Source organism: Terrapene carolina, unplaced genomic scaffold (genome assembly GCF_002925995.2).
Source record: "Terrapene carolina triunguis isolate 2854851 unplaced genomic scaffold, T_m_triunguis-2.0 Scaffold97, whole genome shotgun sequence".
Lineage (NCBI taxonomy): Eukaryota > Metazoa > Chordata > Testudines > Emydidae > Terrapene > Terrapene triunguis.
Genome location: NW_020664448.1, coordinates 2,227,511 through 2,243,688, shown reverse-complemented (window position 1 = coordinate 2,243,688; position 16,178 = coordinate 2,227,511). Strand labels below are relative to the sequence as shown.

General features: G+C 45.3%; 1 protein-coding gene across 3 annotated transcripts in view; it reads right to left on the bottom strand.

The window, feature by feature from the left end:
* The window catches only part of GDPD5 (glycerophosphodiester phosphodiesterase domain containing 5), a 308,105-nt gene that overhangs the window by 65,721 nt on the left and 226,206 nt on the right, over window positions 1–16,178 (bottom strand). For all 3 annotated transcript variants that reach the window (XM_024205078.1, XM_024205070.1, XM_024205087.1), the window contains 4 exons: window positions 14,839–14,932; window positions 14,048–14,107; window positions 5,083–5,181; window positions 2,761–2,854 (listed from right to left, as the gene is read on the bottom strand). In XM_024205078.1, the coding sequence (XP_024060846.1) occupies window positions 2,761–2,854; window positions 5,083–5,181; window positions 14,048–14,107; window positions 14,839–14,932 (347 nt within the window). The remainder of the gene's footprint in view (window positions 1–2,760; window positions 2,855–5,082; window positions 5,182–14,047; window positions 14,108–14,838; window positions 14,933–16,178) is intronic.

The window sequence follows — 16,178 nt, the reverse complement described above, 5'->3', positions numbered from 1 at the left end:
GGTGAACTGAGGGAATGGTGAAGGCAGCAGAAAGGTCCAAGGTCCATGAGATCAGATAGATTACACATGAAGCTAGATTAGAGGAGAGGCAGTTTAGTCTAGTGGACAGGGCCCTGGACTAGGAGTCAGGAGACCTGGGTTAAGAACAGCCATACTGGGTCGGACCAATGGTCCATGTAGCCTGTCTCGGAGAGTGGCCAATGCCAGATGCTTCAGAGGGAATGAACAAAACAGCAATTATCAAGTGATCCATCCCGTCATCCAGTCCCAGCATCTGGAGGTTTAGGGACACCTGGAGCCTGGGGTTGTGGCCAGGGCCGGCTCCAGGGTTTTTGCTGCCCCAAGCAGCCAAAAAAAAAAGCCGCGATCGCGATCTGCGGCACTTCTGCCGCAACTCTACTGCTGCCACTTCATTCTTCAGCGGCAGGTCCTTCCTGCTGAGAGGGACCGAGGGACCCGCCGCCGAAGAGCCGGATGTGCCGCCCCCTTCCATGTGCCGCCCCAAGCACCAGCTTGCTACGCTGGTGCCTGGAGCCGGCCCTAACCATCTTGGCTAACAGCCACTGATGGACCTATCCTCCATGAACTGACCTAATTCTTTTCTGAACCCACTTATACTCTTGGCCTTGACAACATCCCCTGGCAATGAGTTCCACATTTCACTGGGTGAGGAAGTACTTCCTTATGTTTGTTTTAAACCTGCTGCCTATTAATTTCATCAGGCAACCCTTAGTTCTTGTGTTATGTGAAGGGATAACACTTCCTTATTCACTTTGTCCACACCACTCATGATTTTATAGACCTCCATCATATCCTCCCTTAGTCGTCTAAGATGAACAGTCCCAATCTTTTCATCTTTTCTCATACAGAAGCTGTTCCATGCCCCAAATCATTTTCGTTGCCATTCTCTGCACATTTTCCAATTCTAATACATCTTTCTTGAGACGGGGTGACTAGAACTGCACGCAGTATTCCAGGTGTTGGCGCACTATGGATTGAGAGAGTCACATTATGATATTTCCTGTTTCATTATCTATCCCTTTCCTAATGGTTCCTAACATTCTGTTTGCTTTTTTGACTGCCGCTGCACATTGAGTGGATGTTTTCAGAGAACTACCCACAATGACTTAGAATCATAGAGTATTAGGGTTGGAAGGGACCTCAGGAGGTCATCTAGTCCAACCCCCTGCTCAAAGCAGGACCAATCCCCAGACAGATTTTTACCCCAGTTCCCTAAATGGCCCTCTCAAGGATTGAATTCACAACCCTGGGTTTAGCAGGCCAATGCTCAAACCACTGAGCTATCCCTTCTAGATCTCTTTCTTGAGTTGTAACTGCTAATTTAGATCCCATCATTTTATATGCATAGTTGGGATTATTTTTCCAATATGCATTACTTTGTACTTATCAACATTGAATGTCATCTGCCATTTTCTTGCCCAGTCACCTTGTTTAGTGAGATGCCTTTGTAATTCTTCATGATCAGCTTTGAACTTAACTATCTCAAATAATTTTGTATCATCTGTAAATTTTGCCACCTCACTGTTCACCCCTTTTTTCAGATCCTTTATAAATATGTTGACCAGCACTGGTCCAAGTACAGATCCTTGGGGGACCCTGCTTTTCATTGCGAAAATGGATCATTTATTCCTATCCTTTGTTTGCTATCTCTTAACCAGTTACAGGTTCGATTCCCATCTCTACCACTCACCTTTCTGCTCTCTTTCTACCCTGTGTCTCCTTAGATTATGTTCTTTGAAGCCTGCACAGTGTCTCACTATGCATTTGTGCAGTATATAGAGCAGTGGTTCTCAACTTATTAACCACTGTGGGTCACATATGCAGCTCTCTGTGTGTTACATGGGCCTTATCCACAAAATATATAGACTACCTGTATGGCCCTGAGAATGTCACATAGGCTGTAGCAGCGTGCTGATTCGGCCACAAGTGGCCTGTGCGTTGAGAACCACTGACAGAGTAATGGGGCCAGATCTCAGCTGGGGCCTGTAGGCACTACTGTAATACACCTCTACCTCGATATAACGCGACCCGATATAACATGAATTCGGATAGAACACGGTAAAGCAGCGCTTCGTGGGGGTGGGGCTGCGCACTCCGCGTTATATCGAACTTGCTTTGATCCGCCGGTTTCACCTATAACGCGGTAAGATTTTTTGGCTCCCGAGGACAACGTTATATCGGGGTAGAGGTGTACAAGCAATAAGCACATGAAGGCTTTTAAAAACAAGGATGGTATTTATGAACTGAAATGAATGGGGAGCCAGTGAGCTGTTTGGGTTGAGAGTTTTGTGGTGATACTGTATATGTAAGAACACCACGCTCCAGCAGAGTGATTTGTAATTAACTTCTTTCTTACTGCTGGCAAAGTCTTTAAAAAAAAAAAAAAAAAAGGCTTTAGAAAATGCTTTTTCACATCCTTCCATTATAGCGTGCATCTACTGGCAGAGAAACAGTGAGTGGCTTACTACTGCCTGACTGGGCCAGCCCACTCCTGCTTCCATCCAACTTTGTCCAGTAACCATAACCTCCCCCAGTTCTTCTGAATGGTAGAGGGTCTGTAGATCTGAGAAAGTAGCTTCAAGGGCACAAATCCTAGATCAATCGGCTGTTCTTGATAATAGGAACATGTCAGCCGACAGCCAATCTTGTTCTTTAAAAACACATCACTCGGAACGTATCTCAGCACACACGCAGACAGCGGTATGTGGGCAAACAAGGTGAAGTCAGGTTGGTACTCACTGGCTTTTTCTGTTCTTGCAAATTGCCCAGCTATCAACCAAGACAGGGCCGTGACTGCAGCCAGGGCTCCTATGTGCAGAAAGGGAGCTGTGGCCTAGGGGAACACAAACAAAAAAAGGACTGAATGAAAGGTATTTTATAGGCAGTGTCACTTAACTTTTCAAACAGTTATTACACACACACACACACACACAGTAGAGTCTCAAGACAAGCTCTCTCGGCTGAACAGTGAAGTCTCCACACAGTATCTGCCTACCCCATTCTGAGACAGATCCCATGTGCTCTTTAGCTGCTGCAACAAAGTGGCTCTAAGTTCATGGAGGACAGGTCCAACAATCACTATTAGCCAAGATGGTCAGGGACGCAACCCCATGCTCCAGGGGTCCCTACACCTCCATCAGCTTTTGTCTGTACCCAGTTTCAGACATCACCACCCTTCGCCTGCCAGTGTGGTCTGGACATCAAAAAATGCAAAGCTGTGGAGTTCTGGCACTGTGAACACAAGTGAAAGGCCAATGCGAGGTTCCCCTGCTGCTGCTATCGATTGGAAACAGCCCTACTTAAAACAGCAGATTAAACACACAAGTGTGCAGGAGGAAATACACATTTTGCAAATACACATTTTGCAGCCTGGTCTTCATACTCCCATCACCTTTCCCCCTCTGCCTTACCACTGCTGCTATCTAATATTAATACTAATTATAAATACAAAACTCTGGCTATTTAGATTGTCCAGCAAATAACTTTACACATAGCGTAGCCTGATGGCCATTCGCCATCTACAGAATCATAGAATCGTAGGATTGGAAGGGACCTCGAGAGTCCTGTCCCCTGCACTCATGGCAGGACTAAGTACTATCTAGCATATGCTTTGACACTTCACTCTTCATTGTGTGTGACTGGCTACCTTAGTCACATTGTACTGCTTCCACTCCCTAACTGCATGACTAAATCTTCAGAAACCAGGGGAAGTCACTTCTGGCACAAATAGGGAATAGCCTTATTCATGTATGCATCCCTTTCTTTGCACATGCATCTGGGTATTCCTACAAAGAATAGTTAACCCCAACCCAAACCGCTCAACACATTTTTGGGGAAGTGAACAAAGAGAGGTGAAAAAGTGGCTGGTCAAAAAGCAATTCAGGATTCACTAAAATATTTGGCAATAATTTCCCCCCACTATTCACCTGCCTTACAGCATGAAAATTCCACTTGCTCTGAAGAAATCAAGGGTCTTCTTTTAATTAATTTTTAAAAAGGAGCACAGTGCTACTAAAGAAAGTCAATGGAATTCCCCTTTAAGGCCAGGAGGAAAGTTAAAGCTCCAGGTCTGCACTCCTAGGATTCAAAATTTGGGACCTAGCTACACAAACTGAAATAACATAACTATTTAATTGAGTTTGCTGGAGTCTCATTGAATCATAGACTCAGAAGATTAGGGTTGGAAGGGACCTCAGAAGGTCATCTAGTCCAACCCCCTGCTCAAAGCAGGACCAACACCAACTAAATCATCCCAGCCAGGGCTTTGTCAAGCCAGGCCTTAAAAACCTCTAAGGATGGAGATTCCAACTCCACCTAGATACCTTCCTAGGTAACCCATTCCGGTGCTTCACCATCCTCCTAGTAAAATAGTTTTCCCTAATATCCAACCTAGACCGCCCCCACGGCAACTTAAGACCATTGCTCCTTGTTCTATCATCTGCCACCACTGAGAACAGCCTAGCTCCATCCTCTTTGGACCCTCCCTTCAGGTAGTTGAAGGCTGCTATCAAATACCCCTCACACTTCTCTTCCGCAAACTAAATAAGCCCAGTTTCCTCAGCCTCTCCTCATAAGTCACATGCTCCAGTCCCCTAATCATTTTCGTTGCCTTCCGCTGGACTCTCTCCAGTTTGTCCACGTCCTTTCTGTAGCGTGTGTGTGGGGGGGGGGGGGCAAGGGGAGGGGGGTCAAAACTGGATGCAATACTCCAGACGTGGCCTCACCAGTGCAGAATAGAGGGGAATAATCACTTCCCTCGATCTGCTGGCAATGCTCCTACTAATGCAGCCCAATATGCCATTGACTTCAGAGGGCTTTGTGTGACACCCAGATCAATATTTCATATATCCAGCTCTATAGCTCTGCTTCAGCCTGATTTTTAAGAATTAATAACTCCAAAGATAGAGACTGTAAGTAAAATCCTGGCCCTTCCGAAGTCAATGGGAATTGTGTCATTGACCTGACTGGAGCAAGGATTTCACTCTATATATTGAAAACTACAGAACAAGCACCGTTCTTTGCAACAAGGCTTTACATCGTCAAACACACCATGCAACTTACCTGCATTGAAATAACTATCATCTCCCATTCATCGTCACAAAGCTGTGCTATAGAAGACATAGTTACTACAGTAACTACCAAGGTCGCCATCAGGCCGATCTGAAACAAAAGAAGAAAGTATTTACAAATCAAATCCCTAATATGAACACTGTTGCTGTATAGTCCACTTGGCATACTACCTTTCATCTGAGGTTCTCTAAGTGCTTTACAAAGGGGAAGTAAGTCTGGCAACACCCGTTGTGAGATGGATTTGGTATTACCCTCATTTTACACATGGGCAAACTGTGGCACAAAGAGGTTAAGTGACTTGCCAAAGGGCAATCAATGGCAAAGTCTAAACAGGCCCCATTGGTCCAATTCTGCTGTCAATCAGCTATACCCCATGATACCCCACTGATTTCAGTAGTGGACACCATAATCTCAGAATCCTACCCCTTGCTCTTATAGGCCACGCTGCCTTTCTATATCCTAAACTCACACTTGCCCGCTGTTCTCTAAACAGGAATGGTATCTTCAATCTCAGAGCAAATGCCATTTCAACAAATGTGTTTCCAGTATATGATTTTCCTTTTTAAACCTTGACACTCTATTCAGCCCTCTCTTTAGCAATAGAGCGTCAGCGTCAGGACACAGAGCCCACTTGAAATACAAGTGATACCCTATTGGCTATGGGTTGTAACAATCCAACAGGGAGCGAAGTTAAAGTTACCTAGCAACTAAGGTTGTACTGAAACAGAAAATATTAGTTTGAACAATATTGCAAAAAAAGCCCTCTCGACCATTTTGAAGCTCCTGAATTTTGCATTTCAATGAGTTTCCACTAAATGATGTTTTCTGCATCAAAAGGTGCAAGCTCACATATTTTGGTAAGATGATTGATCTTTGCTGAAATGATGTACTAGAGATGATCTGAACTCAACAAACTCTGGTTAGAGACCCTATGAAGAGACAGATTCAATTTGCAAGACCCATTTTAAGGGATTCAGTGGGCAATGCATGTTTTCAGGCACTGGAAGGGAAGGTTGATGGCAGAAGAATACAAGGCAGAAAAAAGATCTTGCATGGAGAACATGGTATCCTGCGTGGATCAAAAGGACTATTCATCCATAAAGATTAGCAGAGGACTGTAGAGAAAGGGCTACCAGGGTTGCAAGCCTCCAGTCATGGAGATGTCACAAAAAGATATTTCAGAAATGGAAAGATTCTATTTTCATTCAAAACCACAAGCTTAATTTTGAACCAAAACACATTACATTTTTCAGTGCGACTGTTTTAAGATAGGAGAAGGGACGATCTGGACAAACATGAATGCTTCCCGTAAGGGGAAGTATATACAAAAAGAAAAACAGCTTTATGTATAGAATCAGAGAGGTAGCCATGTTAGTCTGGATCTGTAAAAAGTGACAGTGTCCTGTGGCACCGTATAGACTAACGGACGTATTGGAGCATAAGCTTTTGTGGGTGAATACGAAGTGGGTATTCACCCACGAAAGCTTATGCTCCAATACGTCTGTTAGTCTATATGGTGCCACAGGACTCTGTCGATTTTTATGTATAGAGAGTATTATCGGCCTCGAATCTTCCCATTCACTCACACTTGCATTCTAACCATATTTTGTAATCAGCGTTACACACTGCACCACTTTCTTCTACAGAACCATATCACAATCCAGGCCCATCCCACAGGGTAGTGAGGCAGGCCTGATTATAGAGAAGTCAACGTAATCTTTTTTCACCCAGGACAAAAATTAACTTGGCAGCAACCACACTGATCACTGGTTAAACCCAGCCTTAAATCATCCACTATTTTATGGATTCAGACAGATTACCAGACTCAAACATTCCATGAAATTGACCAGTGCCTTTTTCTTTTCCCTTCTTGGAGCAGGCTTCAAAATATGAATCATCTGAGAAGCATTTGATGAAACAAGAACATTTCACTCGCATCAGTAGGTGAGACTAGATTCTCAGCAGTAAGCATGGAAAGCCCTAGCCAGGGCATTTGCTCCCACATCAGTGATATCGGGGACTCTATAAAAAAGGGTGAAGGGTTGTCATCTACACTGCATTTTCAAGGGTCTTCCCACTTTTATTAGAGCAGTTCTCCAAATTTAGCTTGCAGTAAGTGAAAGGATTCCAAACCAGCAGTTTGGCATTGTGTCCTGCTGACACACCACCACGGTGTACAAGGACACGCCAATAAGCAGCCACCTCTCAAAGCTGGGCACAGGTCAACATGACTTTCCCTGGGAGAGAATCACCATCTGAAATGACAACACCCTTGCTCACCTGCATTGAGGTGCGCTGAGAGAGCTACGTAGAGGAACCTAGCAAGTTTTAGCTGGTGTTGTTATTTGGTTTTTTTATGAAGCCCTAACACCAAAAAGATAGGATCCAATGCATTGCTCCCCCCTTTATTTCAGTGCATCTTTTGCAGGCCCTTGGAAGTATTCAGAATGAACGCGTCTATGCACAGCGCCAAAAAAAAAATATCACTGGATTCACTGAAGGCAAAAGGTTAAAATAGCCTCATGATGGCACAGAAAGAACTTCAGCTTTAGCCTGCCACATCTGTCTTATCCATCATTTCTATCACAAAGAACATTGTAGCAAATGCGTCAGAACATTGTTCTCTTCTGTCTGGTATCTCAGTCTGCACTGTACGTCTGGCAGAGGATGCTGCTGCTCTGTGCCTTGATCTCATGTACTGTCTGGATCTGGATTCTTTACAGAAAATTTCAGAGAGAAAAAAAAAAGAAAAGAAAAGAAAGACCAAAAAGTCTTTGAGAGAGAAAGACAGCATAGGTTAGACAAAACATACAGTACAAAACTCCTACCATTATCTGGATTTGCTTGAACTCCAGACACATTGTCCATTGCCATGAAAAGAGTTAAGTTTTTTCATTGTTGGGTTTGTTTTGTTTAAAAAAAAAAGCCTTCAAAAAACCTGTTCTCATTATTTCAGAGAAATACTTCTCACCTGGGAAAGAAATTCTCCCGAGCCTGGAATAATTCCCATGTCCTCATCTGCCCTGCACCCTCCCTACTCTTTCTAATCCACCCCTTCGAGCAGTTCCTCCTCATGCACGACCCCTGTACCCTCCTTCTCCTGTATGCACTGTTGTTGTAGCCATGAGGGTCCCAGGATATTACAGAGATGAGGTGGGTGAGGTAATATTTTTTTATTGGACCAGCTTCTGTTGGTGAGAGAGACCAGCTTTCGAGCTTACACAGAGCTGACCTGAAGAAGCGTGTCTCTCTAACCAACAAAAGCTGGACCAATAAAAGATATTACCTCACCCACCTTGTCTCTCCTTCTCTTGAATAATCACCATATGGCTTGTTTCTAGTCTGTAAGGGGCAGATCTGTGTAATTTGTCAGACACCAATGAATTTACACCAGCCTCTAGGTCCTTGGTGACAGGAATGGGTGCATGCGCACACATGAGCATAATGCTCAATAAACATTCACAGCAATAAACATTCACAGTGCAATGACATGGTTTCCTCTCGTTCCTACCTTAACAGTCAGGGTGAAGTTTCTCTCAGCAGCTGCCCATAAGAAAGAGATGTGACGTTTACACTAAGGGGGTCAGGGATGGATTAAGGCTAAACTTGGTCTGAACTGCACTGGAGGGGAAGGTCTGATAGGTAAGAATTGTAGGGACCCACTTCTAAACTTTGGGAGGCCTTCTTCAGACGGGAGGGAGGGGAAGGCTTGGATTGGCTGGCCTAGTCAAAAATCTCTCCGTTCACCACCAAATGAGGTGGCCTCATGCATTATTTCCAGTGATTTCCTGATCATACGGGATTTACTGAACCTACGCAGGTCACAGAAGTGAAACATGAAGATCAGTTGTTTTTGCAACACGAACAGTAAGAAAGGGGGGAAATTCCACAGCTGCATTGATGGCTGGTCAGATTGGGTTAGCCTTCGTGGGTTTCTGGAGCAGGTGGAATTTTACAAACACAGAAGTGACTAGCGACCTTCCTGTTGAGCTCTCTGCTCTAGCAGATCCTCTAGGAGGAAACTCTCAGCAGCATATAGGAGGCTGCTTGTATTCTGTCTGCATGTCCCTCAACAGTGTGCATGATTCATTCCTTTTAGCACCTGTATCTGCTGGTTACTGTTACAACCCATTCAGGGGCTCTGGCCAGGACATAACAGCAGGGACAGAGGGGTGTGCATTTGATCCAGGCAGCCTGTGAACAGAAGTATCCCCCACCCCACCCCGAGGCCCTTACCCTGTCGACAGAACAGTGAAGGCACGCCGATTGCCACTCTGCTTATCTGCAACTCATTTGCTTGGGCCAAAGAGCTTTGGGTGACACAGCAAAGGTGTCCTGCCCGTGTACATCAGCCAAGTGGACGGCAATTAACAGAATGCTTGAGAGTTCTAATTGGATCCACTACCAACTTGGGGACAAATTCAGGGGTGATGTGTACAGGTAGGGCCAGACTCCCTTGAACCTTCCTCCCTCTCAGCCCCCAGATATGCAAAGGAAACCAAGCTGGAGTAATACAGAGGAGTGGGAAGAAGGTGCATGTGAAGGTGGAGCCTTTGGTCTAAAGGAATCTAGTTGACACTGTCTTACATATGGCCTCTGAACTTGGCCCATGATCCTTAACTCTTTATAGGATCATGGAAGAGACCCTCATTCGAACACCTTGCCCTGCAAATACAGGCCACTCCATCCTGACACTGCATGGAGCAGATATTTCCCTGACATGGCATTTGATTTCAGCCATCCTAAGTTACCGAAAAAAAACCAAGACACAAATTTGAATTTTGGCCTTCAGCAGCCCCACCCCTTTGCTCAGCCTCCCACCTCGCAGCATCTGGAAAGTTCAAGGGGAAGACACGGACAAGTCTGGTTTGGAATTTGTGAGGGACAGGGGTGGCGGGGGCAGCAATCACCAATTGATCTCTCGAACATTTCTCTTTTGGTGTTACTCACCCAAACCCACCAGCCACCTGGAATGTGTCTGAAAAATACCAGACTCCTCGCCACGAAACATATGTTGTGCTCAGAATCAACAACTTGTTTTTCAGTAGCAGACATTCTCCACCCACCTTCCTTACCTCCCCACCCACCACCTCCCAATAGCAACACATTCTGGAAAGAGGAAAGAGACAGGAAAGTGGCAGAATTCAAATCCCCTGCACGTATGCTAGTTAAGGGTCCAATCCTGCAAACTCCCCCCAGGCACAGAACTCCCACTGACTTCAACAGGAGTTGTGTATTGAGAGCATGTGGAATCTGTCCCATAATCAATTATGATGTGTTTGTGTATTGCATGTGTGTATATATTACACTTAGTAGTGTTCCATCTAGCGCTCATTCTCCTGCAGACTTGTGCTTCCATACACCGCTGAGTCAGAGCTCTGTGGATTTTGGTGTATGGACACCTTTTTCTGTTCCAATTTACAGAAATTGAAGGTCCCCAAATTTCACCTGAACCTGAAAAGTCAAATCAATACACAGCCAAAGTTGCCAAATTTTGCTTGGTTTTGGGCCAATCCACGAATTCTTTCACCAGCTTCCTCTCGCTTTCAAGTTCACACAACGTACCTCCACCCCTGCCTACAGTACACCCCTCCCCCTTCCTGGTCTTTATGGGTATGTCTACACTGCAATTAAAAACCCGTGGCTGGACCGTGCCAGCTGACTCGGGCTAAGGGAATGTTTAATTGTGGCGTAGACTTTCCAGCTCGAGCCCAGGCCGTAGGACCCTGCGAGTCAGGAAGGCCCCCAAGCTCAGACTGCAGCCTGAGCCCAAAGGTCTACACTACAATTAAACAGCCCCTCAGCCCAAGCTCCACGAGCCCGAGCCAGCTGGCACAGGCCAGCTGCGGGTTTTCAATAGCAGTGTAGACACATCCTCGGATGCTCCCAAGCACCCCGCCTAGTAGCCTTCTCTCACTATCTGCTTAAGAACTTCTTTCCACACTACCATTAATGATTGGAATACTCCCTTCCTTGCGCCTCCAGGGACCTGCTTCACACCTCATCACACCCCTCTTCAAACCACAGATGTTTCATGAAAGCTTTCAACACCCTCCTTGTTTTGTGCCCAAACCATCCTCCAGTACGTTGCGCACAGCACAGAATGGTATTGCGTGTGCCTGGATTACAGGGCAAGCTGTTTGGAACAGGGTGTGCGTCTTTTCTCCAGGTCTGCACCGTGCCAAGCATAAAGCTGGTGCTCTCTATGAAGAAATAACCTGCAAATGGAAGCCTGTATCCTGTGTGCTTTTGCAAATCAAACAAGGCACACAGAAGCGCTTTGCAGCAAATTGGTTACTAAAAATTAAAGTCAGCTTCACAATGGGAGCTATTCAGTAGCCCAGTGGGCTAGCTTGCCTTTATCACAGTCACTGCTTTGCATTCTATTCTGCGTTGCATCATATTCAGCAGTAATGCAAGAAACGTACAGACCTGTATCCTGTAAGACATTAGCTTCAGCAAGTTAGCATAAGTCTTGAGACCTATAATCTCTGAACAGATAAACTTTGCACCGATCAATGGCCCAACAGAAAACCCCAGTATTTGGGGAGCTGAAAATAGAGTTTAAGGGGAAGTTCTGACCACAGGTACATGAGTCAACCACAAAAGTGTCCTGGCAACAAACTGACATACATAACAGGTACACAACACACATCTAAGGCTAGCCTGCTTGCCTACATATCTTTTCTTATAAGTTTCTTATTTTCTTATGGGTTTGATTATTTGTTTTATGTAGGTTTATAGGTCTATAGTAGAGTATATTTTGGCTGTAACTCAAGGGACCCACAGGCCACATTCTGTATGTTGAGCTAAGTCAAAATTAGCACACATATGTTTGGGACCTTTCACCTAGATAGATGGTGATGAGCTAAAGCATCAAGGTCCATATATGGCTGCGACCTTAACATAGAAGATACGTTGAAGTAGGTTGGCATAGAGGGCTTCCTAAGTTCATACCCTTTTAAATGTAACAGATACACCACAACTTGGAAAGAACCGAAATAACCAGTTAGGAAAGAAATAACAAATGTGATACCTAACCACAAAAGGGCCATGGTAACAAATTGATGTATATGATAATAAATTGAGATCATTGATATACTAATCTATAGAAAAAAGACACTCCAACATTAGTAAGGTGAGGAAATACAAATAAGGAAAGGGGGTGAAATCTCCTACTGAATATGCATCCAACATAACAGTGTCAGCATAACATATTATAAAAGTGGCATCTCAGTCTAGGGGCGGTAGGAGAGAAAGATGTAGCCCTTGGGAGGTGCCAGAGTGATGGCCACTGGTGATGATGGGGAAGGGGATGGTGATGAGGAAGACAATGACAAACATTTCAGGTTGTTCTACAAGGGATGGTGTGAGTAGATGGGTGTGCAGAGGTACATCCTGTAGTATCTCTACCTACCTTACTGAGTTGGGGTGTTCGTGACTGTGCTAAATGTATGAATAAACTAAACTTGTCACTATAAAAGGGTTCCTATAGTGCGAGTGTTGCACCTGTGCACATCGGGGTTCCCAACTATATAATAATTTAAATAATACTGGGCCTGATCTTGGGACAAGAACCTGTCATCCCTCAAAGTGAAAACTGGGGATTCTTAAGTAATCAGTATAGTTAATACACAATCTAAAGATCGGGCAACAGTTCCCACTAGCAAAATTAGTCCCCTGAAAGCAAAAGGTAGATCCACTGCTCAGAAATCAGGTCCCAACCCCGCCCCCCATGGAAGCTTTGTCTTAGTGAAGACATCTAGTGGTTCGAGCAGGGAGCTAGCTGGCAGGATTCCTTGTGCAGTGCTTTGAAAATAGGAAGTGCTGAGTAGGGATACTGCCAGCTGCTTCACTGACTTACTGTAGGACTATGGGTAAGTCACTTATTCTCTGTGCAGTTCCTCCATTTATTTGCCAAGGGGGGTTATATTTGTGACCCTCACATAACATGATGGCCCCCTTGTCTCCTTCAGGCAATGCTTTGGGATAGATACTGCCAGGGAAAACTTCCAAGGAGCTGTGGAGACAAGGGTCGGTGGGAGTCCAGAAGGGTAGTACGGAGGCATGGGGGCTTGTGTGGACATCCATGGGCCGTGCAGATTTCAGCGCTCCCGGCTGTCAGGGCTGAACCTCTTGTTCATTCCGCAGGTGGAGGAAACTCCAGCCCTCCCTAACGGAATAATCAAGTGGGAACTCTGCAAAGCAAACTTCAGGAATGGTCTTGCCTCCTGCAGACTTTTTCTGCAGGAGATAATAAGCTAGACCTAAATATTAGTGTGCTTCAGAAGTAAAAGGAAGTAACCGTCTGGTGCTTACTTTTGCCATTCGCCATCCTAACTTATGTTTTCTTGCAGTGCTCAGATAATACCTGCTGCAGAAGAGACTCCAACCTGCCACCATTAAACCTCTTTGAACTCAACTCTCCAACCAGAAATTCAAAAATCCTGAAGGTTCAGCATAAATTTCACATGACTCTGCATTTGCCATCAGCCACAGGAGCCCAGGTAAAAAGCTAACAGTTACAGAGCACCTTTTATCAGCCAGGATGTCAAAGCATCTAGCAAAATATACAGGAATCTCTCCGCCCCACTGAAAAACTGCCACCAGTGGGTGAAATGTGGCGACTGTTTCCCAGAGCACATACAGTTTGTGGCAGGAAATGAAGACACTGCCTGGGTAATTTGCAGCAGGCAAAATCTAAATTATCCAGACTGGGGCAATGGGATCTTTAATAGATAAGAGAGAGCAAGGTTTTGGTTCTACCTCCTATGTAACAGGCTGGGATACATCTCCCCTCCCCCACCCCAAGATTTAGAGCCAAGTGTTAGAGCCAGCCGAGTAGTTCTGACACCCCTGCACGAGCAATACATTTTGGGGCCTCTGAACATTCCTTCAGTCTCCTTTGGTTTACTCAGATCTGTGATGGTTTCCTAACTGAGAAAGGGCAATTTACCTTGTGGAGCCAGTGTAGGTTCATTTGCTGTCCCACAGCTATGTGACATAGTGCTAAAATCTGAAAAGACAATCAAAAGAGAAGCCAGTCAGAGATGAGAACGGACGAGCTATACATGTTCATTCAGCATGTGGAGAAAATGCACCTTCAATAAGAGATTGCTTAACGGCACAGAAGAAAAGCAGTTATAGGATGGGGGTGGCAGGAAGGTTTAAGGCAGTGGCAACTGTACAGAAGAGTCCTCTCCATAGAAATAATCTAATAAATGGACTTTTATCCCCCTTAAGAGGGAAACTACTATTGTGTACTGCCCAGGGCCATGCAGCTGGCACAAGCCACTACCTACACTGCGTCAGGCAAGAATTTGCTGCCCGCTCAAGCATCAGCTTCACGATACTGGCCATGGCAGCCCAGGATGCAGTGAAGCACATTTTGCACATGACCGAGGGACCAAAGCCTAGTGCTGTAAGAGCAGACAGGACTGAAACCATCATGAATAGGAGACACCCGAGAAATCTATTTCTCAGGAGGCCAGTTGCAGCGCGAATACGTGCGCTGCAATTTCGGCAAGTGACACAGCCAGCAGCACTGAGGGTGGGACCTCACAGCTGTCATCCCAAGCTGAAATTTTTGCATTTACTCCGGGCAGTTTAAAGGTGAGAGCACGTTGAAAAACACACCGTACAGAACTAAGCCGCTCCCGACAGTAAAATTTCATAAACCCCTTTGCACAGACATTCACGCTCCGGTTTTCTACACCAGCTTTCAGAGAGGGATTTTATCTTACATACCAATAACGCTGTGATATACAGAAAGCCAGCAGCAGCTGTTACAAGAATTGGAATGGACCAGTCACTCCAATATCCCATTCGGTTATATAAATACCTGGAAGATAAGTATGAAAAAAAAGATTAGGGAGTGATCCAATAGCACAGCAACTCTGCTCGATTAAACAAGGATTAGAGAGAGGACCTTTCCCTTCCCACCAAGCAGATCAGAGATGGGAGATGAAACAAACAAGTCATTTGAAACCCCCCAAAACGCCAACATTTGTGTATCAATCCCTCTTGGGAAACCAGGAGTTAAATGCTGATACTGTGCTATGGGGGAAAATACACTGGGGTTTGGGAATTCCATATAAACAACCAAAAGAGAGAGGGTGTGACACAAATATTCCAACTGGAACAACAGCTTCAAACCAGTACCTGGCATTCACAGACCAGCCATTTCACCAATCCAACAATATATAGGTAATATCAGAAGCAAAAGACAGGGAGGAAAAGAAGAGTTAAGCTATCCACAATGGTGCTCTATTCAAGTCCTGAGTTCCTAGAAGAGGGGAAGGTGGTGGTGATAGAAACTGCATCTGATCTACATTTCAGAGACAGACCACAGAAACTGGAACGCGTCAACCAGTTGTTCCAAAAACCAGCCTTTTAGGGTATGTCTACACAGCAATTAAACACCCGGGGCTGGCCTGGCTCCTCTGACTTGGGCTAGTGGTGCTTGGGCTGTGAAATTGGGATAGACCCTGCAAGGGGGGACCCAGCCTGATCCCGAACGTCTACACAGCCATTTTACAGCCCCTCAGCCCAAGTCAACTGACCCAGGCCAGCTGCAGGTGTTTAATTGCTGTGTAGACACAGCGTGTGTGACAATGTAAGGCAAGCATGTCTATCAGGTTAGGTGCATGTTTGCTTAGAGAGAACTTCAAGGGAGTTGGGGAGCTCGTATGGTCTAGTGATTAGAGAAGGGATTGATGCAGGATTTGTGGGTTCTAGTCCTGGCTTGGCTACTGCTTTGCTGTGTGACCTTGGGCAAGTGATAATTTCTGTGCATCTTAGTCCTTAACTAAAGTCTTTCCACTAGAATTGATAATAGTGTTATGGATAAGAAGCGAACAGACCAGATTGCGTGTGGGAGATTTAGTGTTGTGTAAGGTGCCTGGCAGAGCCCAGGCGGCTGAATGCTCTATTTATGGGCGGAACCACTTCTGGCACAGGACGCGGATATGTAGGCTTCCCCCACACCATGGGTGTGCCTGGAGGGCCCATCTGGAGGGAAGAAACAGGAGCTCAGTCCTTATGACTCGCTCAGTCCTTTGCCCAATCTCTGCTGAGCTTGAGAACAA